The sequence below is a fragment of the Nelumbo nucifera genome, chromosome 2 (genome assembly GCF_055504915.1).
Source record: "Nelumbo nucifera cultivar China Antique chromosome 2, China Antique-T2T, whole genome shotgun sequence".
In the NCBI taxonomy this organism is placed as follows: Eukaryota; Viridiplantae; Streptophyta; class Magnoliopsida; order Proteales; family Nelumbonaceae; genus Nelumbo; species Nelumbo nucifera.
In genome coordinates, this window is record NC_142650.1 from 18,000,904 (window position 1) to 18,027,739 (window position 26,836).

Below are 26,836 nucleotides of genomic sequence, written 5' to 3' on the forward strand. Positions count from 1 at the left end.
CTCAAGATCGCAAACATGGTTTCTTGAAGAGGTTTGTTTCTTTTTTTTTTTTCTGTTTAAGATAGAAATATTTCAAGTTTAGGAGTAATGTGGATTTTCTGGTTGGGCCATTTAGTGGAGGAGTCTAAATGGCCAAACTTCAATATGGAAACTCATTTTAGGGCTCAAAAGGAGTTCCCATGTTCTATTTCTTGTCCTCTGTTCATGAAAAGTTTCAGCCAGAGATACCTTTGCCATATCTGTATAAAGCTTCCTTTCTATGCATCTTTTAACTTGTAAAAAGAAGTTCGTGCAGCTATTGTTAGTTGGGAAAAACTCCTATTAAAGGTGTATGGAGTTGACATGGATTTTGTGGAGTGAAGACATGGATAATCTAGAAATCTTCTATTTGATGGATGGTCTGGATCAGATTTTCCTTGAACAGAGGGCCAAAATGTACCTGAATTTTATGTGCAGGTGTGCTGCCTGAACTTTACAAAGAACCTTTTCTGACCTTTTTAAGTATTCAATATCATCTCATCTTTTGTTTTTATCCATAACTTATGTTGTTATCTTAAGTTCTTCATATCCAACCAATTTGTGAATGGTTTTGACATGTTTGAATTTTGATGGTTCTTGTGCATTACTCACAAAAAACTACAGAATTTTTGTTTCTACTTTGCATATAAATATTTTTATGATATTTTTTTTTCATTTGAAGTTTCAAATTTCAACTATAAATGATGTTAGTTTTCTTCCTAAATAGGGTTTCTCAACAGGTTTACCTGAAAGGCTGCAGTTACCACTATTGAGAACATTACCTGGCCTTGAGAACTGTTCAATGCTGGGGCCTGCTTATTTCGTAGAATACGATTTCTTGCCTGCTTATCAGTGCTCCAGATCTCTTATGGCAAAGAGAATTGATGGGCTCTTTTTCTCAGGCCAGATAAATGGAACAACAGGCTATGAGGAAATTGTTGCTACTCTTTGTCACCTTCCTATTTATTTTTGAGACCTTTGTCTCAGCTTGTGGTGGCCATGATCCGAGCTCTTCATGAACTACTTGAGCTCGGCTTGGCTCGGTTTCAACCGAGCTCGAGCCTAATAGAGCTTGTCTCTTGAGGTTTGCAAGCTGAGCTCGAATATATATATATATATATATATATATATATATATATATATATAATATAATATAAAATAAAATTATAGAAAATAATATATATAATAAAAATATTATAATTCTTAATTTTTTTAAATATCAACTAAAAAATATTTTTGATATATAATTTTTTATTTTTATAAAACATTTTTTCTCAAATCGAGCTCGAGCCTTGTACTAGCTTGGCGAGCCGAGCTCAAGCCTCATATTATTTGGCTAGGCTCGGCTCGAATCCACCCCTAGCCTCAGCTTATGCATTCATGTGCAGGGTATTATTTCTGGAATTAATGCAGCTAGACATTTAGATGGAAAGCCTTTCATCATTCTTGAGTGGGAAAGCAGTTATATAGGGACCTTGATTTATGATCTGGTCACAAAAGATATTCAGGAGCCTTACTGCATTTTGACAAGGTATTTGGGGCGAGGTGTTCCCTTTGACCATTCAATAGTATTATTCTCACTAAGTGACAAAAATGTGTAACTTATGTTTCTGGACAATTGATCCATTGGAATATACACAATGTGCCTTCCACTCCCTTATTTTGAGAATTAAATCTTAAAAGTTAATGATGGTGGATAAATTACATTACCTTTATATATGCCCTACCATGCCCCTCTCTCTAGTTGAGTTGCAGGGTTAATTAATGGATGTTCTTGCTTAATATAGAATCAGGCTTTTCTTTCTTTGTGATCCTTCATGAGGATATCAACACCTAACAGCATGTAAAATGTATTTAGCTTACATGCTTCACCTCCTTCTTGTGGCTACTTAAAACCTCTCTCTGTATATTGCATGCATGGTAAATGTGATTAGACCCCATCTTAACATGATGGTGGACGAGAGGACATTTTTGGAAGATTATTTTGGATTTATTTTAGTCAAATTCCTATGTTACAAGAACTTTCCATTTGTAGATACTCTTGAGATGATATATCCCATTTCTTGATACACAACAGGAAAATATGAGATCATGTTTGTTGGGCTGGTTCATCAGTGGGATTGTAGATCATGTGGGTTTTCAATGTTCTACTGTTACAGTTAATACCATGTAAACTATGCACTCCTTTTGCTGCTTCATGTGATATTGGACTACAAGGTCAGCTTCCAAGTTCCAGCAGTCACGAGGCTGGATTCTTTATGAAGGTATTAAATCTTGGTGGTGTGCTTTGCGCCATGGTCAATAAAGAAATAAAGAATTGAGCAGATGTTTTGTTATTCATGTTTTCTCATGTCTGTACAGACAAGCTAATGTTGTATCATTTTTATTTTAATGGCATGCATGGTGTGGTTGAGATCATTGATGGTGAATAAATTGAAGTTTTGTCGTCATTTTATTTTACCAGGTTATGTTGTCTATTGATGTCCTTTCCTTCCTGCCTTTATTGTAATTTGTGTATTGGTTGTAATCATGCACAAATCTGTACTTTGTCTCAAGTTTATTGTGGTTTACCATTTTTTTTTTGTTTAGGGGGGAGGTGGTGTTTGATTTGATTTTGTGTTATGTTTGTGCCTTGAATTTTTTGTGGTGACCCATTGCATGAATCCGCTCCGAAATAATTTGAGAAAAAACCCGAAGGCAAAATTTCATAGTGGTTTGTGGTGGAAGCGTAGGGGCAGTATGGACCCGATCCATATTCAGCTTATAGGTCTGAACCGAATATGAAGTTATGTATTTTTGGGGGTTTTCTCTCTTGTATGCTTAGTCTTTGTCTTGTGAGAGAAGAGAGAGACATTGGGTGTATTTTGGGGTTTAGGGTTTTCTGTGAGTGAGGTTGTGAGTGCACAACTATGTATTTCTTCTCCATTGCTGACTACATAGTGGATTTCTGCTCCTCCTTAGCCCGTGGACATAAGCTATAAGCCGAACCACATAAATCTTTGTGTTCTCTGTTCTTGCTTGTCTTTATCTCTGCTTTACTTTTATTTGGATGCCATTCGAATCTGTTTTCCTGGGTTTTTCCACAACATTATGTAATAGCTGTTTGTGTTGTTTGTATTACTTTTTTTTTTGAGCCGAGGTAAAGTATATTTGTATTAATGAAAAAGGTCCTTTGTACAATGAGAAGCTGTATAAAACAAGCCAGAAGGACCTCAAAAAAGGGTCATAAAAAGCTCCAGTGTTGTTTGTATTACTCACTGGAGTGGAAGGCATGCTTGTCTGCATTAATTTTGTATGTACTCATTCTTCTCCATGATATCCTGGAATCCCTTGTAAACAAGTCTTTCCATTTAGTCAATGGTTGATTTTCGATATTTGCATCAATGGGCAAGAAAATTCCACTTTTTTGCATTTGTATTATTGTAAACTATCAATTTAGCATGTAGTTTAAGTGATGGGTATGTTTCTAGAATGGGGATAGGGCACAGTAATGTTAGAGTCAACTTGGATGCAAATCATCATGTTTTACTTTCTCCAAATAATGTGCCACACAGAGAAGGATGATTGTAAAAGTCATGTGGCACCTATTGTTAAGCATGTACCTTTCAGGTACATAGAAAAGACAAGCATGCTCTGTGCCAGTGCATGAAATTTTACAGGGGCGTCTTGTTTCTCCATGCATCTTTATGGATTGTTTCTCCATGAAATTTGACTGATCTGTTGAGTTGGTCCGAGTTGTTTTTATTTAGTTAGGAAGTTGTTGGGCTTTAGGCCCATTAGTTTATGTTTTTTTAAGTTGTGACTGTTCAGCTATATTAGTAGCTGCCCTACTAAGGGCATCCTTGTAATATCTCATCCTTTAAGTTAAGTATAAATATAATGAGAGGTAGGCGGCTAGGGTTAATTTACAATCCTGGTTGACTTCCTACTCTTTTCTTCTTCTCCTTTCTTCTCTACTGCTGAAATCTTCATCTTCCCCCTCTTTCCTTTCACAAGAAACTCGACTAAATCTGTAATTAGTGATTTCTACTTGGTATTAGAGCGGACCGAAGGTTCCTTGAAGTTGTTCTCTCATGCAGCCCTAGATTGACCGACTGCATGGTGACTTAAGAGGCTGATCGAAGCTCTCAGGTAAGCTTAGTTTTTAGATTTTTTTTGGTGGATCTATGTGCCCTGTAGCTGGTCTAGGGTTTCTCATCAAAATCAGGAAAAATTGGAGAAAGGGGAAGAGTCTTGTTTTTGTTGGACTCTTCAATTTTGACCTAGGAAGTGGCGCCCTAATTTTTTAGGGTTCCTTGGAGTTTTTTGTAAGGGGCGATTCAAGTCCTACCTAATTTGGAGGCTTGTAGAGAGAGCGGCTGCCTCTTCTCTCTCTTCTCCCATCCCACAGAAAAGGAATCTTTTGTGAGAAGAAAGTCTAAGACACCAGAAATGTGTTGTTGGTTACAAAAAGTGTTTTGTTTGATCTTATTGCAAATTTTAGTTATTTTCTTTACATTTTTTGAGAAGCATGGAGGGCCACGGAGTTGAAAATAAGCTCGGGAGTGAAATGGGACCAGTGAGAGGAGGTGCTGGAGACTCTTTCGGGGCTGGGACCATTACTACAGTTAGGTTGGATGGTGCAAATTACTTAGAATGGTCACAATCTACAAAGATGGCCATTGGTGCTCGTGGGAAATTAGGGTATATCACTGGTGAAGAGGTGAAACCCAAAACTAACAACTCCCGGTGGGTATAGGAGAATTATATGGTGATGACTTGGTTGTGTAATTCCATGTTGCCCCATATAAGTAAATTTTTTTTATGGGCAAATACAACTAAGGAAATATGGGATGGGGTTGCAGAAACCTATTCACAGAGGGAGAATGTTGCTAGGGCTTATCAGTTGAGAAATCAGATTATTTCTACAAGGCAGGGAGATAGACCTATTGCAGCCTATTTTTCAGCCCTTAAAACCCTGTGGCAGGAGATTGACTATTTAGAGACATTTGCTTGGGAAACCACTAAGGATGCAACTACCTATCAGAAACATCTAGAGAAGTATAGGGTGTTTGAATTTCTTGCTGGCCTTAATCTTGAGTATGATATTGCACGACAACACCTTCTTTCCATGGACAATGTTACTCTCTCCCAGGCAATGCCTTTGTGTCAGGGGAGGAGTGCAGGAGAGCTGTGATGATGAAAAACCTTATTCCTGATCAGTTTGCCATGGTAAGTGCTGTGAAACCTAAACAAAGTGGATATTGGGGTGGCAGTGAAACCAAGAAGGAAGATAAAAGGGATTTGATCTGTAACTACTATAAGAAGCCTAAACACACAAGAGATACTTGTTGGAAGCTTCATCCACATCTTGTGCCGACTAGATTGAAAAATAAGAAGGGAAATGCACACATGGCGGTTACTGGTGACATTCCGGCCCCTCCTACTACAACTGCTCTGGAGTCTGTTGTAGCTGCTGCAATAAGGGTCAAACTTGAGAGGTATGGGCTACTTCTGAACCAACAGGATACAGTCAGTTCCAGTTCAGCCACAAGCAGACAACAAGGTACAGGTGGCACTAGTGGAGTCCACTCTACTTCCTTTGCTCACAAAGGTAGTTCACACGTCACTGCAAATTATGTTTCTACTTCAGGTAAGGAGGGACCTCCTTGGATTATAGATTCTGGAGCCTCAGAGCACATGACCCAGAGCTCTACCATTTTTTCAACTTACCAACTCTGTTCTGGTAGAGATAGGGTCTCCACAGCTGATGGATCCCATGTTCCTATTGTTGGGAAGGGTTCTGTCAAGATTAGTGATTCTATTTCTCTACCCTCTGTCCTTCATGTTCCCAGATTGAGCACTAATTTGTTATCTGATAGTAGTTTGACTAAGAACCTGAACTGCTCAGTAATTTTTTCTCCTGGTTATTGTATTTTGCAGGATCTGGATTCAAAGATGACGATTGGGAGTGGTCGTGAAGTGAATGAAATCTACTTCCTGGATGTACTTCCTCCTCATTAGAGTCATCATGTTAGCAGGGATAGTGAGTTAGGGTCTGTGGGTCAAATTATGCTTTGGCATAATCGTTTGGGCCATTTACCTTTTTCTTCTTTGAGTTTTTTGTTTCCAAAACTTTTTAAGTCTGTTAGTTTGTCAAGTCTGGAGTGTGAAGGTTGTCAACTTGGAAAGCACTGTAGACATTCATTTAAACCTAATAATAAAAGATGTTCTTCTTCTTTTGATGTTGTTCATTCGGATGTGTGGGGCCCTTACCATGTTCCTTCTATGGGAGGCTATCGATATTTTCTCTTATTTGTGGATGATTTCTCACAATACTCTTGGATTTACCTGATGAGATCCCGCGATGAAGTACCATCCTTGTCAGATGGTAATAACACAGTTTGGAACAAGAATAAAGGTGTTTAGATCCGATAGTGCCAGGGAATATTTTGAAAGACACCTTGCCTCATATCTGTTAGAATATGGTGTTGTCCATCAAAGCAGTTGTCTCTACAGTCCACAGCAAAATGGTGTTGCAGAAAAGAAGAACAGACACATTGTTGAGATTGCAAGAAGCATGATGATCACATCTACAGTTCCAGTTCGGTTTTGGGGTGACGCAGTTCTCACAGCAGTATATCTGATTAACAGGGTGCCCTCTCGTATACTTGGATTCAGCACCCCATTCAGTCTCCTTTTTCCTCAGGGGGACTTGTTTCATATTCCTCTCAGGGTGTTTGGGTGTGTCTGTTTTGCACATATCCTTGGTCCTCACCACTCGAAGCTTGATCCCAAGGCAAAGAAGTGTATCTTCCTTGGATATGCAGAGAATCAAAAAGGGTACTGTTGCTATGATCCAGTCTCTGGGAACCGGTATGTTACCATGGATGTCACCTTTTTTGAATCCACGTACTTCTTCTCAAAGAATCTTTCTCAAGGGGAGTGTTTTGGGGAAGTGAGTCAGTAGTCTATTCCTCTCCCAGTTCCAGTCCCTGTGTCTACTCCTGTGCTTGACCACCACCCTGTGTCACCTACCTTGCCACATTCTTTGCGTTCTGCTTCTCAGCATTACTTACGACAGAGACTTCACAAGAAGGTTGATTCTACTACAACAGAACTCACATCACTTCCTGTCGATTCCTTGGAGACTCCAGATTCGGTTGACATGGATTCAGGTATTTCTCTTGGTCTCGCTACTGTTTCAGTCCCCATTGATTCTACTAACACTGTTATAGATAACCTTAATCTCCCTATTGCTCTCAGAAAAGGTAAGAGAAAGTGTACTGCTCATTGTATTTCACAGTACTTATCCTACAGTGGACTTTCTCCTTCCTATCGTGTTTTTCTTTCCTCTCTTGATTCAGTGTCTATACCCAAGGGTGTTAGTGAGGCTCTCCCTAAACCTGAGTGGAAGACAACTATGCAGGAAGAGATGGCAACTTTGATTAAGAATCAGACATGGGACATTGTGGATCTACCAGAAGGCAATGAGACAGTTGGATGCAGATGGGTTTACACAGTAAAATATAAGGCAGATGGAAGTATAGAAAGGTACAAGGCAAGACTTGTTGCAAAAGGATACACACAGACCTATGGCATTGATTACTTAGAGACCTTTGCACTAGTTGCAAAGATGACATCTGTTCGGATACTTCTTTCTCTTACTGCCTCATACTCTTGGCCCTTGTTTCAACTTGATGTGAAGAATGCTTTCCTAAATGGGGATCTACAAGAACAAGTGTATATGGATCTTCCTGCTGGCTTTTACAATGATACTGAAAAGGGAAAGGTATGCAGGTTTAAGAAGTCACTTTATGGCTTGAAACAATTCCCCAGAGCATGGTTTGACAGATTCAGAAAGGCCTTGATTGCTTTTGGCTACACTCAGACTCAATCCGATAACACCTTGTTTGTGAAGCGAAGGGGATCCTTGGTGTCAGTCCTAATTGTTTATGTGGATGATATTGTTGTCATTGGGAATGATCTGAGTGAGATTGATGGTCTGAAAAGGAACCTACATAAAAAATTTGAAATTAAGGATCTTGGAGAATTGAGATACTTCTTAGGCATTGAAGTTGCAATATCAAAACATGGAATTTTTATCTCTCAAATGAAGTATATCTTGGATCTTCTTCAAGAGACAGGGAACCTTGGAACAAAGGCAATCAGCACCCCTATTGATCAGAACCATAAAATCAATGCATTAGAAGGTGAACCAGTAAAGGACATTGGGAGATATCCGAGACTTGTGGGTCGGCTGCTATACTTGTGTATGACAAGACCAGACATTTCCTATGCAGTAAGTGTAGTAAGTCAATACATGCATGCTCCACGAATCCAGCATTGAGAGGCAGTTGACATGATTCTTGCTTATATGAAGGGACACTTGGGCAGAGGCATATTGTTTACTGATCATGGACAGTTGAAACTAGAGGCTTATACAAATGCAGATTGGGCAGGATGCCTTGATGACAGGATATCAACTTCAGGAGTGTGCACCCTTGTTGAGGGTAACCTTGTCTCATGGAAGAGTAAGAAACAAACAGTGGTGGCAAGATCAAGTGCTGAAGCCGAATACAGGGCCATGGCATATGGAGTTTCAGAACTTCTCTAAATCCATTCCCTGTTAGAAGAAATTGGTGTACAGGCAAAAGAACCTACAATGCTATACTGTGATAACCAGGTAGTATTTAACATTGCCCATAACCTAGTCCAGCATGACCGAACTAAGCACATTGAAGTGGATATACATTTTATCAGAGAAAGGGTAACTTCTGGAGAAGTTTGTCTTCCATACATTGCTTTTGATCTGCAGCTCGCTGATGTTCTCACAAAAGATGTTGCAAAGAACAAGCTGGAGCATGATCTACGCAAGTTGGGAATGTGTGACATTTACTCCCAACTTGAGGAGGAGTGTTGAGTTGGTCCAAGTTGTTTTTATTTAGTTAGGAAGTTGTTGGGCTTTAGGCCCATTAGTTTATGTTTTTTTTAAGTTGTGACTGTTCAGCTATATTAGTAGCCACCCTACTAAGGGCATCCTTGTAATATCTCTTTTCTTCTTCTTCTTTCTTCTTTACTGCTGAAATCTTCATCTTCCCCCTCTTTCCTTTCACAAGAAACTCGACTAAATCTGCAATTAGTGATTTCTACTTGATCTATTTTGATTAACAGATCAGACTTAGTAAGCCTGGACCCACCCCAAGTCCAAGCCCAGCCCACTTACAGCAGGCCCATAAGCATGTTATAATTTGAATTCATAGATGCTGTAATTTCTCCATCATTTTATGAAAACCGTAGGGACCACTTGTACCAACAGGTTTGTATTTCTTTGTTGAATATGTACTTCATCTTTCTGATATGGCCATATGGGTTCAGTTGTGATGCAATATTTTAGTTGGTAATTATGCAGCCAAGTTATTTCATTGTACTTCCAAGTACCTTGCTTGGCAATTATGTTTTGATGATCTATATTTAATTTATGAATTCCAAACCTAACAATGTTGTAACTGGCCAAAATGATGAAAAACTAAAAGAAAAGGGAACTTGAAATCCAGACCTCCATAAAGTAAGAACTATAAATTTCAGAGCAAACAGTATTAAGCAAGCCAAATACCAAAGATGACAAGAGCATACACTGAATCAGCGGTAAGAGACAATTCTAACAATGCTGGACTCATGATATTGATAGAGAGTACTTGATATCCAATTTCTGTATTTAGGAAATGAATCAGAAATCCATAAGATCCAACAGTAACAAAGTAAATTTTAAGGGAAAGAATTGGTGGAGACAAATCTCAGGCTAGCAAGCATGAGATTTATAAAACACATGTTCTTGAGATGGTGCAGGGGCCATTGCTTGATGTAAAGGTAAAATCTTAGGCTAGATAGCATGAGAATGCAGGTTCAAGTTTGAGAGTTGACACTTTGTTAACAAAAAAGCTAAAGGTTAGGGCAGTATCCAGTCTAGTCCTCCTAAGACCCCATATAGCTGGGACTAAAATTGGGTAATAGCCTTTTTATGTTCTTGAGACAATGCACCCGAAAGTGTGAAGCATGTGTATTATGCTTTTAGGCATGAACCTCCAGGTTGAGAATCTGAGAGTTACCCTTCAACCTTGCCTAGAGGCATATGCCTCACATACTTCTTAAAACAATGACATAACCAAATCATAAAACATGTTTGACACCTTGTTGATTGTTAGTTTACCTATTCTATTTCTTTTTGGAAAGGTAATACCAATTCTAAAACTTTACCACATCTCAAACTTAAAACTATCATCTTAGGAAAAAATGTTGGTAGGAACATTTGAAACTAAAGGGTGTAGGCGTGTAGCCATGCTGAAGACTCCTACACTGTATTTGGCACTTAGCATGACACTTTTTCTAGAATTGGAAAGGTAATACCAATTCTAAAAATATGCAACATCTCAAACTTAAAATTATCATCTTAGAAAACAATGTTGCTAGGAACATTTGAAACTAAAGGGTGTAGGCGTGTAGCCGTGCCGAAGACTCCTACACTGTATTTGGCACTTAGCATGACACTTTTTCTAGCATCTCAATGATGCACCAAGTGAAGTCAGTAAAATTTTGGCACCTAGCACTCATAAACAAGATAAAATGAAAAGGGACATGTTCAACAAGGACTTAACACTTTTAATTTCTTATTGAAATGTGTTTGTAAGATGTTCCTGTTCTATGATTTTTGGTGGTTGATGTATATAACCTTGTCCCAACCATATGGAGTTAGCTACATAAATCCCGTTTGTCATGCTGGTTTGTTTAGTACCATATAAATTATAGGTCCTTAAGCCATTTCTCACTACTTCAACACGTTACCTTTTTGGTCCAAGAGTTGGGCAAAAGTTTTATTGTTAGCTGTCAACCTGACACAACCCTCCTTTATCCAGGGCTAGGGTTGGAACCAGTGATATTAGATGAGTTCGCAGTCTATGACACTTAAGGTGCATAGGTCCTTGGTCAAGTCATAGCTCTTCCACTTTGGTACACCAAGAGATTTTGAATGTTGATTACATGGGTTCCATTTTGTCTTCCATGGCTTGTTGTTTATTAAGTTTGAACAGATAAATTATAAGAAAGGACAGAGTTTTAGTCAAATTCCATATGCACCTGGAAATACACTATTTTTTTTTTGTGTACAATATTTAGGGTAAGGTCGCCCATCATGATCAAAACTGGATGTAATTTTCCTTTCTTATTTATTTGGCAAAACTTTGTTGTAACCTCCGCCAGTTGAAATAAATAATGTATTTAAGAAAAAAATGTATGATTTTTATGAATGCCTCTTCCTCTGTACTGCTCTGAATTTTTCACTCATTGCTGAAATGTGTGTTTGTGCAAGCGTTCAAGTGTATTTATGTACCTACCAGTCCAAAAAAGTGTATGTATGTGCATGCAATAGGATGAACATACATTTACATCTAGTTATGACATTTCATCTTGCATGTGTATTTCAATAATGCCTTGGTCTTTAATCCTTTTTAAGGTCCTTGGCTCAGCTCACAAATGAGCAATGTCATATTGAAAAAAAAATCATTGCATTGACATTTCCTATATATTATTGTTCAAAATAAGATTTTACAGTGGGGAGAAGACCATCGTTTTGATGAAATGCGTCCCCATTTGACAAATTGGTAGTTTTCTGGATATTTCAGGTTTTCTAGTTTGTATCTGATTTAATTACAGAAATCTCTAGCTCATTTTTGAGGTTTGTATGGTTATCTAATTTTTAAAAGCTTATTTCCTGATTTATAATGTTCCATAAAATTGGATAAAGTTTGTTCTTAACATAATCTTCATTTATGACAGGCTGTTTGGGTATGGACTGTGAGTCTACTAGTAAGAGTTGTTATTGGGTGGATTATATGGTCTGTGGGTTTTACTGTTGAAGCCACAGCAGATCAGCAAAAGTTGTCATTCAAGAACTCTCCTAACAACAGAGAGAAGTGGTGCAACATTGGGTTCTGGAGATTCTCCCGTCACCCAAACTACTTTGGTGAGGTAATTTTCTTAACTGTGACAAACATGTGGTCTGATTCTGTCCTCAATCTTCTATTAAGTGAAGATGGAGTGAGTTGTAGGACTTGCTCGGAAAAAAAAAAGCACACTAACCCATTAATATTTATTTGGGTCTACATTATTTTTCATTTAAGACCTTTATTTGGATAGTGGCTGAATACAGGATGTATAAAAAGCAACTAGGTCAAGCTTGACTTATTTTATTGTGATATAAATGTAGCTGGAACTTGGAAAACTCAAAGAAACTTTTCTTTTTGAGTTTCCTCTCTACAGTCAAATTCTTCCTCAAGATGAAAGATCCAACTGGTAAGGCTACTATTCACCGCAAACATTTCTTTGTATCCTGGGCACAAACTTGCACTGCAACACCACATTCAGGTCTAAATTGTGGTCATGTACTTATCGACATTTCCATTTGATGTATTTTCATGAAATTTGGTCTAACCGTCTAACTCTTCTATATTTTGAATAATACATGAGATAGCAATAAAAGTTTTTATTTTGATATATTGAATCCATCCAAAAAATTTCCTAATTCTTTCAGAGCTACAAGGGAAACCTACGTAATAGTTCATATCCTATGCCAAGGAAAATTGCAAAGTTGACTTACATAAATCACACTATTTACCACAGGATGAAAGACCTTGGTCCTTCATCTTTCATGTCCTGCATATCTCTCATGGAGCAAAGATACTGGAATTTTGGGAGAGCATTGGTTGTATCATTCTGTAAATTTATTCATTGTATAAATCAGTTGTCTAAATGTCTAGTGTTATTTTAAGAGTTTTAGTAGCTAAGGTTGGTTTGTTATGCATCTTCCAGGCCTGACTATTAAATTGTATATTTTTTTGGTTTTCTGGTTTGTATTTTTATGTTATTTTTTATGAAAATTTTGCTTTTGTAGTCACATTTTCAACCCAATATGTTCATAGTATTTTTTTTTTTTTAATAATTGTGTACTAGGCTACCTTTGTACTTGTTATATAGTACAATCCTGCTGACGGAATCCTTTGTCTATAGATGTATACTTCATTTAAAAACTTGTAGTATGCAAGAGTACATCTCTTCCTTTTTTTGTTGAGAAATTAGGACTAGCATATAACAAAATAATTTTTAATTGCTTTGTTTTTGTTGAATTCCCTTTAGAGTTTTACAAAGGAGGCATGGGAGCATTATATTCATATGGAAGATGCCTCTTTGTATTGTGTTGAATATTTTGCAAATTGTAACTTTGTTGGTATTCCAATTGCTTGATTCAACCCATGTAAGTTTTGTTTTCCACTTCTATCTTTATAGTTAAAATACTTGAATATAATTTTAATATTTATATGTTCTGATTTGCAGGTTCAACCAATATAGCGGATTTGCATCAGATGTCTCTTTTCAAATAATGCATGTTCCATCTCATTTTGTTTCGTGTGGTTGTGGTCTGTAGGACTTTGAAAGTTCGAGAGCTGGAGAGCTAAGCAAGCTCTAAATGTAAAAATGATGGAATGATCTAGAATAAGTGCCTGGCTAACCACCTGCAAGGTTACCTGGTCAGTCGTGCAATTGCCCCAAATTTAAAACTTTGGACTAAGGCCATGTTTGGGAGTGCTTAAGTTAAAAATAAGTGCTTATTTATTTTATATTGGGCACTTGGTAGTCTTTTTCTCTAATAAGCACTTAAATAAGCATTTGTGACTATTTTGTCCTTCACTTTCTTTCAAATTTTCAAAATATACCCTTTGAAAGCATTTTTATTAAATTAATTTTATGAAAGTACTTTATAAAAACACTTTTTATGAAGCTACGTTTATGAAAGCACTTTTACGATTGTTTTCATAAAAGTGCTTTCATAAAAGTACTTTTTATAAAATTCAACTAGGGATAGTTTTATTAGTATTTTAAAATTCGTCTAGGGATAATTTTGGAAGAAAAAAAAATTGAATAAATACTTATTGTATAAGCACTTAAAAATAGTTGGAAGTTTAGGCTTAAAAAATAAGCTTTATTTTTAAAATAAGCACTTATTTTAGGCTTATTTCCCAAATACCAATAAGTACTTAATGGCCCAAATAAGTAATTATTTTTAAGCACTCCCAAACATGGCCTAAAAAACTTAAATTTTACTTAATTGGGGGTACTTACCCATGTCCACTCTGGAGTCCGCGCTCTGTGAACCCGTTCACGCACCAACTAGAGAAGGACATGTTGATGGGCTGGGAGATTCAAACATTAACGGGACTTTGGCCATTACCTGGAGAGATGTCCGGTCGAATTAGACACAAAAAGACAATGAACCCGAGTTTACAACTCTCTTCCTCGTTTCGAACCTCATTTCTCACTTCCTCCCATTTTTTGAGATTCTCCTCTTCCTCACTCCACATCGACGGTCGTGAATGTGGAAGCCACCAGCGGCGAGAGCATATCATCCGGCGAGTGCACAGGCTTTCTACTAGGGAGTAGAGAAAGTGTCCTCTAACCATCTCTCCTGGAGGAAATCATCCACCCTTTCCGGAAGGGGCGAGTTTAAGAGAGCTTGCAAAGCGTTCCCGGAAATGGCGGATGCGTCGAAGAACGTCATCTTTGTCTAGAGCTTTGGAGGTACAAGAGGGTTTTAGATACAAGCGGGTTACGACTGGGTCCTTAGTCTCGGAATCTTGTCGATCTTCGAAGTAATTGATCTTCTTCGACCGCAAGAAAGCCATGCTGCTTCTCCGTATTTTTCTCTCTTGTTGTCTTTTGCTTTGTTTTTCATGGTCATGTTTTACTGCGTAGGACTGTAAATTTGGATGCATTATCAGCATATATAACTGTTTGTCCATCCTTTCTCTTTTATCTCTTTTATCTCTTGAAATGTTTAAGAGGCAACAGAATTCTAATTGATCTATGATGGATGCCTTTGAGTTAGATAGTGAATAGTGAATAGTCAAGGTGAAGATTCTCTGTTTACCATCGGATTGCCACCAGTGAATTTCACGTCCACAACATTGGTGTATAGTAAGATTGCCGGTGGGATGTGGGATGTCTTTGGGTTAAGACTTGGCGGAGGAGAGGAGGAAGAGGGAGTTCGAATGAAATCTTGTGTCCGATTCAACCGGAGTTAACGGTAAGAAGTACGTTAAGTATAGTCCAAATTCAAATTGCGGACGTGGTTCTAGTAAACCCACCGGTGCACAGAATGCGAACTTTCCACTTTGCATTCCAAATGGGGAATTCTTGTGTGAAAATACCAAAACGCTCTGGGAGTCTAGATCTCCTTCCCCAAGAACTCTGCCCATGTCTACCCACATAACATCTCAAGTACACATGAAGAACATTTATTCTTTTTATATGGGCAAAGTTCCCAATGCACAGCAAGATGTTCCCAATGCAAGAGGATAGTATGTTGTAGGTAGATGTGGGCAAGAGATCCCGATTCATCTTTTACTAGTGGGGCTTGATTTCAAATAATTAATTAAGCTTATAATGGGATTTGAATCCAATTAGAACTTGTTTAGAATCGAACTCAAACCAAAACTATTCGATTAGAGCTGGATTTGATTCCACCCCTAGTGGTGCCTGTTTGGCATACTTAGAAGCAACCGACATTTATGACTTTGTCAATTAATGTCATAACAGATAAACATTGGATCTGATAGGCTTCAAGAAAAATAACGAAGTCCAAGATAGAGACTCCAAAGACAAAAGAATGGGTTAGGTAGGGTAGGAAACATGATCCAAATTATTATATATTTGAAGAGATGTAACTCATAATTAAAGTAAGCGTTCGCAATGGATCCTAACATATATGGGACTCATTCAACATATTTTTTTCCCTGCAGTGTAGCATAAGAAAGCTATTTTTATTAGCTCCTTTTGAATCATAAATTTGGAGCTTCAATGATGTGTTTGGAGGGGAACAATCCAATACAAAGAGAGTTATCTGATCCTTAAGTGGTTTACACTTATGAGTTATTGAATGGTTGATTTGGGTTGATAATGCTCCATGATACGTAGGGGCTTTGTTTGTTTGCTCTGCAAATCTGAATTGAATGCAAATTCTGCACCTGGTTTAGCTTTGCATCTGTTTGTTGGTAATAATTATGTATGATTTGTACTCTTATCTGCTTCAAAATTTGTATTTTTGGCTCCATGGGAGGAGTATAAATACAAACATGTATAGTGCAAAACCTTGTATTCTGTATGTATTTGTACTCCTTCCAAACTGAGCCTTTGCCACATTCAAACTCATTAATAGTGCAAATTTTATATCTCAAAAACTGATGCAAAATTTGCACCACATCCTCCTACCTAATTCTTTCTCATATAAAGTGAGACCACATCATCTTGCTCCCTACCTCAGTCTCAAACAATTAACCCTCCTCCTGTGGCCTCCACTTTCTTTTGTATGAGGTAGGAATTACATCATTTTATTTCCTATTTTACCTCTCACGTAGGTAAAATCAAATCTGAAGCAAAAGTAAACCAGAATTTACACCCACCCAATTTACACTCCCATGCATTTACACCAGTGCAAATAAAATTAAGCACTACGTACAAACTGAGCCCTGCACAATATCCTCAAATTAAACATGAAACAGCTGCCAGCTTCTCGGGCTTAGATCATTGCACAAATACAGTTAAGAAATTAGATAAATTTTTAATGAATAAAGTGTCAGAGTGAAGATCCTTAAAAGCTTTTAATTTCCAATGTATAGCAAATAAGTTTTGTAGCTTATACTAAGGGCCTGTTTGGTTCAAAGGAATAGCGGTCTGGAGTTGGAATTGGATGGGGTCATTCTGATTCCAACGGATTGGTTAGGTGGAATTGGAATCTCATTCCCATTCCTGGTAGAATGGCATTCCCCGTTTGAGGGAATGGTCATTCCCTCCCCCTCCCTTAGGAATGAAATCCTATTTGAGCTGATTTCAATTCCCATTCTGATTCCTGTCTGAACCAAACAATGGGAATAGACCATTTTGATTCCAATTCCAACAAATTTTGATTCCAATTGCAAGCCACCAATAAAGTTAAAAGGATATAAAAGCTAACAATCTATATATCACCATGAAGGAGAGTCCATACATAATTAGACGCTAGAAAGACACCCTACAACATACTTCTTATATATCATCATCATCATCCAAGTCTTATCCCAACTATATGGATATGAGATCGGCTACATGAATCTTGTTTTGCCACTCAGTTCTATTTAATGCAATAACTACTGTTAAATTATTGATGCTTAAATCATTTTTTACTACTACCTATATACTTTTTGGTCTACCCCTGGCGCTTCTAGATATAATATTATTCACATGATCTAGAAGAAACACTGACCAACAGACTAAACTTCAGGGTTGCCAACATTCTCCCTTGCAGCTGCCCATATGCTGGACCAAGTTTCAGTTTCTGCACTACTCCGATTCTTAAAGGCTTTCCTTCTGCAACCAACAAAGAACCATCATCAGAACAATAGATATACAGTACTCCATCAGAGTTAAAATTTGTAAAGCCCCTATATGGTCGCTTCCATCAATTCAGAGTAAATTCTTTTACATCAGAAAATATTGCACTAATCAGCTTAAGATTTTTAGAAAATATTCTCATCACCTCCTAATCAATCCTATAAGAAGAAATCAGCTGCATAAGTTTTACCGGATTCAGATTTCTAAGACTAGATTCTAATTTTTCCCAAATGCAAGTTGGTGGTACCCAAAAAAGCGTAGTTGGACTAGTTCCCCTGCTTTGGTATACTCTTTTCTCTGCAGTTCGAGAGGTAACCACTCAATTTCGAGAAGCATGCTATTTTAGGGTCACAATTGTAAAAGAAAGACTAACTTCCACAGCAGAAAGGTAGCTGGGAAAATTGATTAATAGACCTGTCTAGCAGCAAGATTCATGTAAACAGCAAATGCATGCTCTGTTTCCACCCTCTGATTGTTCTCGGAATTCTTTCATGTTTGTATGACAAAGTTCAGGACTCCTACGAGTCCTAGATTGTAAAGACCAAAGTGTCTTAATACCAATCTTTTTCTTAGATGTTCAAAGCTTTAGAGCCAAGGACATGGGCAGTATTGGGCACAGTTCTGGTGTTTGCCAAGTATTCTTGACATTCATCCTGCAGCTTCCAAGTTCTATGACTCAGCTGTGCAGGGTCCTGTCATGAAATATTGCCTGTCCTAGCACGTCAGAAACCAACCAATTAAGCCTATTTGTCTAAACCAAATTGTGACCACAAATTCAAGGTGTTGGAGCTTGCAACTAGCAAATATAATTTCTAACATCAGTAGCTATGTCTTCATTACCAAAAACCATGCTAGTTGTATTGAGAGAGAGTTTTAGGCTATGTTTGGTTTCACAGAAAGCTGAGTGAAAGTTAATCCCTTCTCACAGAGCTAGGATCTCCTACGCATAAACTCTTCCCACATTCCTTATCCACAAGACACTATAGGCACACGTTGGGAATATCTGCCTTGTCATTCATGGGGAGATGTTCCCAATACACAGCGATAGTGTCATGTGGGTAGAAGATTCGGAGTGCTGTTCACATCCTATTCATTAATCAATCTATTCAGCTTGCTTCATGTTCCCAATACACAGCGGTAGTTTCTTGTGGGTAGGGATGTGATACAAGTTTGTGGTAGGAGATCCAAAGCGATCCACAACGCCCTTTTTGTTCAATCCAGGATTACTGCAGAAACCATATTGATTGTTTTCAGTAGCAGGGAGCAGATTTTATCAGTATTGCACTGGTATACAACCTTACCATAACAGCAGTGAAATCTAAGTTGGGGCGTAGTTCATCTTTTTCCATGTCTCTTTAATATCTAGCACCAAGAAAAGTGTTTCTAATCGAATTCATTTCCCTTGTAACTTCATTCATGTCCATTCTTTCTCTTGGCAACTCTGCAGAACAAGCAACTCCTATTCGAATTACAAAAATCAAGCATTCCTGCATTTTGTGTCCCGATCCGCTCAAATATTCATTGTTAGTGGCTGTCTCTTTTTCCCCATTTTGCTCAATTTCTTCCCCATATAATAGAAGTAATGGGTCTGCAATCTCCATCACTCGCTCTGACAAAGCCATTTTACAGTAGTTATGAAGGTTCAGACCATCTTTAAATATTTCAGCAGTGGGTCTTTTTCCCGTGAACATCTCTAACAACAGTATACCATAGCTATAAACATCCCCATGAGTTGAAACCTCGGCACCCATGCCATACTCTGCATATTACAAGTTTTATGGTCATAAGCAATCAAAACAACTTAGGAAGTTATGAAAAGAAAATTGATAAATACAAACAATGGACATCTATGTTACCTGGTGCAGCATACCCAATAGTTCCCTTTATTGCAAACGAGCTGAACTGTTTCTGAGTTAATTTTTTTGTGGAATTTGAAAGAAGCCTTGACATGCCAAAATCACTCACACAAGCAGTCATATCATTGTCAAGAAGAACATTGCTTGACTTCAAATCACAATGAACAATCGGTGCTTCACACTGGTAATGAAGATAATGCAATGCAGAAGCGACATCAATTGCAATATTTAGTCTTACTAGAAAATTTAATTTTCTAGATTGACTATTTTTCTCTTCTCCTGGATGCAACCACTCCTCCAGACTCCCATTTGGCATAAACTCAAATACTAGAGCTTTGAAATCATTACCATTCAAATCCATGCTTGAACAGGCAGTTATGATCTTAATGAGATTGCGATGACGGATGTTTCTCACAGCTTCGCATTCAGTCATGAAGCTCTTGGAAGCTCCTCGTTGTTGAGTGTTAAGTACCTTCACTGCAATAGTATTATTGTGGAGAATTCCTTTGTAAACAGTCCCATAACCTCCTGAACCAATCAAATTTCCTGAAGAGAACCCTTCAGTTGCTTTAAATAGATCTCTATAAGATACCTTTAAGTACCATTCCCCAAATGGAGGGGTGGAACATTCCTCAACTAGAGGTTCAGAAGAGGATATCCCCTTTGGCTTTCTTCTCCAGCACACAAAGAAAAGTGCCAGAATCAGGGTTAAGCCCAGAATCACACTAACTATTGCTGTTACTAGCTTGAAAGTAAGAGACTTTCCCTTTTTCATGGACTCCTCCATGGGGCATGGTTGCAGCTTCAATTCTGGTATACCCCCACAAAGTCCTCTGTTTCCGTCAACTGAAACAGCTGTTACATTTAGAAAGACTCCTACAACAGGTACCTCCCCTTCAAAGCTGTTGAAGGATAAATTTAAGTACTGCAGAAGCGGCAACCCTCCGAGAGACTTAGGAATTGAACCAGACAAATTGTTATTTGAAAGATCTAAATCTTGAATAGCTTTCAAATTGCTCAAAGATGATGGAATGGTTCCTTGGAAGAAATTACCCTGCATATAAAGGTGTTCCAAGCTTAAGCAGTTTCCGAGCGTGCTTGGAATTTCGCCTGTCATCCTGTTATAAGAAACATCCAAATGACCAAGATTTTTCAAGCTTCCAACTTCCAGTGGAAGAGAACCAGTTAATGAGTTATGAGAAACATCAAGGATAATAGAGAGGGATGAAAGACCAATTACTTCTTTGGGTATGGTGCCATTGAGTTTGTTATGAGAAAGGTACACTTCTTGTAGTCCTTGACAATTAACAAGACTTGGAGGTATCCTTCCTCTTAAGTTATTATTATACAAATCCAGATATACCAATTGAGTCATATTGCCCAGGGAGGGTGGGATCTGTCCTGTTAATCTATTTCCACTCAGTGATAACAACTGTAACTTTGAAAGCCTTCCAATGGAATCTGGAATGCTACCCGTCAAGAGGTTGTTGTCCATTTCCAGAGAAATTAATTTGACAAGGTTCTCGATTCCTATAGGGATGCCACCAATTATCTGATTTCCTGTAAATGATAGCTGTATGAGTTGGGTTGAGAGGTTGGCTATGGAGCTGGGTAACATACCTCCAAAATTGCAGTCATAAAGAGACAATGTCCATAGATCGCTACAATTGATCAAGGATGTGATAAAATTCAAATCATCAGCTTCTCCTCTTCCGATAGGATTCTCTCCTAGACCAAGCCACTGCAAGGTCTGTATGCTACCCAAATCCATGGGCACAGGTCCAGTAAAGTTGTTGCCAGGGATGTCAATCTCAATGAGCCCTGATGCATTGGACAAGGAAAACGGAATGGGTCCACTAAATTGGTTGTCTCCAACCCATAAGAATTGGAGATTAGGAAAAGCAAGGCCAATGTTGGGTCTAAGACTACCATTTAGTTTATTACCAGTCAGAGCTATCAACGTGAGAGATGAAAGATTGTAAACTGAGGGAGGTATGATACCGAAAAAATCATTCAGCTCAAACTCCAAATGTTTTAGTCTTTTCATTTGGTTGAAGATATTTGGAATGTTACCCCCCAAACTGTTTCCTTCAAATGAAAGATGCTCGAGAGATGTAAGGTTCCCAATGGAATATGGTATTCCTCCTGTTAAGTTGTTGCTACCCAGAGATAGGTTCACAAGGTGGGTTAAAGAGCCAAGTTCAACAGGAATTTTCCCTTCTATTCTATTGTAGTGTAAAGTGAGGTGTTTGAGATTGGAGCAGTGAGAGAGGTTGTGCGGGATCTCACCTCCAAAGGAGTTGTTGTTCAGAAGGATATCACGTAACATAGACAACCGGCTAACTTCTTGGGGGATACTTCCATGGAAGCTGTTGTTTTGGAGATTGATAAAGCTAAGTAAGGAGAGGTTGCCTATGTGGGGTGACAAGGTTCCCACCAGCTTCTTCCCCTCCAAGTTCAAACCGATGATCCTTTGTCGTCGTCGTCGACCACATGTTACTCCGTGCCAGTCACAGAGATGGACGGAACCATTCCATGAGCTCAGGACTCCTAGAGGATCATCAGTTATTTGTTTTTTGAACTCGAGCAATGCAAGCCAATCAGTGTCATTTCCGGAGGTCGTCGCTGCAGTGGCAGACTCCAACCCAAATAGGTTCAGGGAAAAAAGTATGAGAACATGAGTGATCATAGTAAGGGACAAGGTTACACAACGCAGAGGTGAAAACTCCATTAATTAGCTGATAGAGTGGAGGCATTCACTGATATTCGCAAAGGTAGGAGATAGGCAACAGACAGTAGATTAATTGAGCTACAAGTGCGCGCTTATATATATTGGAAAAGAAAACGTCAAACCTCTTGGTGATAGATATGGAGCCTTAAAGCCTTTAAATTTATCTTTTGAATACGTCTTGCACACTTGGAGTTTGACTTTGATATACCAATACCCATACGCGCGAATCATATGATAAGTACCCATGGATTAGGCAGATGAATTATTCAAATTACTAAATATTACAAGAGATGACAAACTCACAGATTCAAATTATTTAGGAAGCCACGCTCAAAAGTCACATATATGGACCAGGTCTTCATTACGTTTGAAGTTTGAACCACTGAACTTATAGTTTGGTGGAGTTAAATTCAAGAACATAAGACTTTCCAATTGTAACATTTCTTTTCATGGAGTAGTTTAAAAGAACAACCCAAGTATAGAAATACGTTGTTACATCCGTATACATAACGCCCTATTATTATTGTAGTGCAATGTTTTCAAAACTCACCTGATCGGTTCTATTTTACCTTAGAATCGCTTTTTTTGGCCAAAAATCATCGATTTGGTCAGTGAACCGCTGACCCGAGCGGTCGAACCTTCAATCTATCGACCCAGACAATGGTTTTTGCCTTTTTTTTATTTTTTATTAGAATGGGCCATTTGTTCAGTTCGAACAGTTGGATCATTCAACCCGAAAATTGGACCCCAAAATGGTTTCCTGTCCGATTTGGTTTTAAAAACCTTATTATAGTGTTTTCAACCAAATTCAGTTTCGATCAGTGCAACTTCTGTTGAAAACAGTCTTTACAGCCTTACATTGGGAATATTCCTATACTAATGTGCTTTATTTCATGAGAAGATATTCTCAATATAAAATTACAAAAGACTGTTCCAACAATATAAGCACCATCTTGCATTAACCGAATCCAAATTCTTTTCAACCCATTATTAATCGAGACAGTTGAACCATTTAAACCATCACTGTGTTATATATAATTCCATGTAGCCAAAGTTTTTCCGGTGAAGAAATAAGAAAATGAATCAATGTATGCAACCATACACAATTGGAATGGCAGTTATTAACTACTCGCTCAGATCAATGAAGTTTTATGGTTATAGGCAGCTATCAAAACTTGAATGGCAGTAACCATTTATCTTGACCAAAGTGTTGGGTGGTGGATCGTCTTTTTCAATGCGCAATGACAAGGCCCAATAGAGTGCGTCGAAGGGTTTCTGTTATCTTTAAACTGGTGGTCCAGCAAAGGTCGGGTTTCATTCAAAATAATGTCGATGGATCATGCAGAAGCAGTTCAAAGCCCATTAGAGTGGCGTCTAAGGCTGTGTTTGATTTGAAAGAAAAGATAAATAATAATAATAGTAATTATAATAATAATAATAATAATAATAAGTTATTTCCTTTTCTTTTAAATTGGTTTTTTCACATGAAACGTAAAATTTTTATAATTGTTAGTTGATTAGTTATTACTTTATTTAATGTTTAAATATCAAAATTTATTATTTATAAACTTCTAGTATATAAATATGTGTACTTTATATCATTTTAATTTGACATAATATATATTATTTTTGTCAATTTATAAATTTTAATTAATTTTTCCTTAAATTTTGAGACTTATGTCTTACCTTTTTGGGTCATTATGCCTCAGCTACATCTTTAACCTTTTAAAACCTTGACCTATAGTACCAACAGCCGAGACCGACTTTATTTCTACCTAATTAATACCGATGGAACATGCAAAGTCAACTCAAGGTATTGAAGAGTTTCGGTTGTCTTTATCAATTATTAGTGCTAGTGAAGGCTGAGTTTCAATTATTAGTGCCTTATTTCAGTGCAGGTCATAAGGCTCAGCTTGGGAACAGTGCAAATACAAATATATAAAGCAAATACAAGGTATATCACTATATCACATATAAAGTTTTGCACCATACACAATTGCATTTGCACTCTTTTCAAAATGGAGCTTAGGCTGAGTTTGGAAGGAGTACAAAATCTAATATGTAGAGCGCAAAAGCTGTACATGTTTGTATTTGTATTCTTTCCAAATTGAGCCTTCATTTGTATTCATTCCAAACTCAGTCTTAGGGTTAATTTGAAAAAAGTACAAATGCAAATATGTACAACATAAATAATACAAAATAATTTAAATTTATAAAGTTTTTCACTCTATGTATTTGCTTATACATAAGATGCAATCGAATTGGTTCAAATTTAAATCCATGTATATCCGAATCATATCTGATTGAATCTCACAAAGAGATGAAGGTGGGATCCGATCCATCCTGATCGACGTTATTTTGAATGAAACCCGGCCTTTGCTGCTATCAGACGAAGGTATAATCAGCAGGCCCAGTACATGCCAAAGAAATTTTTATAGAAAATTCAAGGTAGAGGAGTAATAGTGTTGAGCCGTGTAAGTATTGAATGTATCTACTACAAATTGGTGGACCTTTGACTCATGGTGGTATAAACAGGAATGTCCGGTGGCGCATGTGAGCTTGTGGCAACCTCCCCTCCTTCCCCACCCAAGCACACCCAGAAATTGGGACTTGTAGTTGTATGCAACTGTGCCCTAAGAGAGATGGTCACGTCAGTCTGTCATGCAAATTGCCACGTGTATCTAGTGGTGGAGCCAGGAATTTCCTTTTTGGGGTCAAGTTAAACAAAAAATCAGGATAAAAAAGTTTGGATCTATTACAAATTATTTTAAAGAAAAAATAAATAAAAATTTTTAATTTTAAGAATTAGAAAAGCATTAGAGAGTGATTTCAGTTCAAATTTTGAAGGAACTAAGGACCCACTTTACTAGTTTTTAACCCTGCCTCCACTCATTAAGTTATATATAATAGTTTTAACAAAAAGTTTGGGGGGCCAAGGACTCCACCAAAATACCTTTTTTTATAATTAAAAAGGTAATATTATAACAGTAAAAGAGATATAAAGTTATTTACATCAGGGTGCATGTGTTGCAACAAATAATCTTATATATATATATATATATATACTACCGGTTTTCGGGTTGATGGTTCAATCGTCTAGTTCGAATAAATGGTCCGTTCTAATAACACAAACTATAAACAAAAATTTATGGAACCGTTTTGACCACCAATTTTTTGGTCCACGGTTCGATTGGTTCGAACGGATGGCCCTTTCTAACAACATAAATTACAAGCAAAAAATTATGGAACTGTTCTTGCCACCAGTTTTTGGGTCAACGGTTCGACCGTCCAGTTTGAACGGACAACCCGTTCTGACAACAAAATTTGCAGGCAAAAAATTGAGTGTGTAAGGTCCATTAAGCAGTATCATACATGTTATGTCATTCAAGTGTGTAACTTGTACAACCTGAAAATGGAACCGTTATGGCCATCGATTTTCAGGTCGATGGTTCGACTGTCCGGCTCGAACGGACAACCCGTTCTGAAAAAAAAATTAAAAAAATAAAATAATGGCCAAAACCATTGAACGAGTCAACGGGTCGATGACTCGATAGTTCAGTTCGAACGGACGACCCGTTCTAACAACAAAAATTAAAAAATAAAAAAACAGCCAAAACCATAGAATGGGTCAACGGATCGATGGTTCGACTGCTTGGGTCAATGGGTCGTTGGCCAATTCAATGGTTTTTGGCTAGGGACCGGGATTGGGGTAAAACGGAACTGGTTGCCTTGGCGGTTCCCAATTAAAAAAAATGGCGATTCAACTATCCGATTCAAATACGACCCGAAAACGGAACCGTTATGGCCACCGGTTTTTGGGTCGACAGTTCGACCGTCCAATTCAAACGGACAACCCGTTCTGATAACAAAAATTAAAAGAATTTAAAAAATGGCCAAAAACCATTGAACGGGTCGACGATTCGACCACCCAGGTCAATAGGTCATTGATCGATTCAATGGTTTTTGGCTAGGGACCAGGATAAAGTGGAATCAATTGCCCGGATGGTTCCCAATTAAAAAAATAAAAAAAAAATAGCCAAAAACCACTGAACGGGTCAACGGGCCAACGGTTTGATTGCCTAGGTCAATGGGTTGTTGACCGATTCAACAGTTTTTGGCTAGGGACCAGGGTTGGGGTAAAATGGAACCAGTTGCCTAGATGGTTCCCAAGCCAAAATGTTCGTCCGTCCAGGTCAATGGCGGTTCAAAAGCCATGGTTTTTTATGCTTTTGGATTTTCATTATTCAAAGATTTCTTCTACTATGGGATTTATTCGAGCGTGTGAAGTATGTTCCTTTTTTTTCATTTTATGCTTTTGTTTTTTTTTTTGTGATTGTTTTTCTTCTTCAAGATCCTCCAAAACGGTCTAGGGTTTACCACCATTTTATTTTTTTCCCTTTTGTTTTTTCTTTGGTTTTTCTTGTGCAATGTTTTTTTTTTATTTTCTTACAAGACAATCTACTTTGTCTCTTTTATTGATTGTGTGTATGTTTAGCTCTGTCTCAAAGCGGAACTTCGGACTCGATTTTCTAATTTTTTTTCTTGGTTTTTCCGGTTTTGTGGATTTACCACCAATTTTTTCTATGTTTAAGGTCACTTCGGATTTATTTTTCAACGTTTTGGAATCCCTTGCAATGTCCACCATTCCCATGACTATGACTACAAAATTATTTCGTCTAATTATTGACATCTAGAAAAAACAACCCGGAAACAGAAACGTTCTGGCCACCAATTTCCAGGTCGACGATTTGACCATCCGATTCGAATGGATGGCCTG

The 26,836-nt window shown here is 37.8% G+C and overlaps 1 protein-coding gene across 2 annotated transcripts; it reads right to left on the reverse strand.

Moving 5' to 3' along the window:
- Window positions 1-16,528: 16,528 nt before the first annotated feature.
- LOC104597322 (putative receptor-like protein kinase At3g47110) lies at window positions 16,529-22,156 on the reverse strand. Of its 2 annotated transcripts, XM_088897281.1 has the most exons (4): window positions 20,569-21,400; window positions 19,329-20,446; window positions 18,774-19,231; window positions 16,535-17,448 (listed from the first exon to the last, which is right to left on the reverse strand). In XM_088897281.1, the coding sequence occupies exons 1-3, from the start codon at window positions 20,586-20,588 to the stop codon at window positions 18,828-18,830; spliced, it is 1,542 nt and encodes a 513-aa protein (XP_088753407.1). In that variant the 5' UTR covers window positions 20,589-21,400; the 3' UTR covers window positions 16,535-17,448; window positions 18,774-18,827. The 2 variants fall into 2 exon arrangements, with proteins under 2 accessions (XP_010257102.1, XP_088753407.1); XM_010258800.3 differs by having other exon boundaries at window positions 16,529-17,448; window positions 19,329-22,156.
- Between the last annotated feature and the right edge of the window lie 4,680 nt (window positions 22,157-26,836).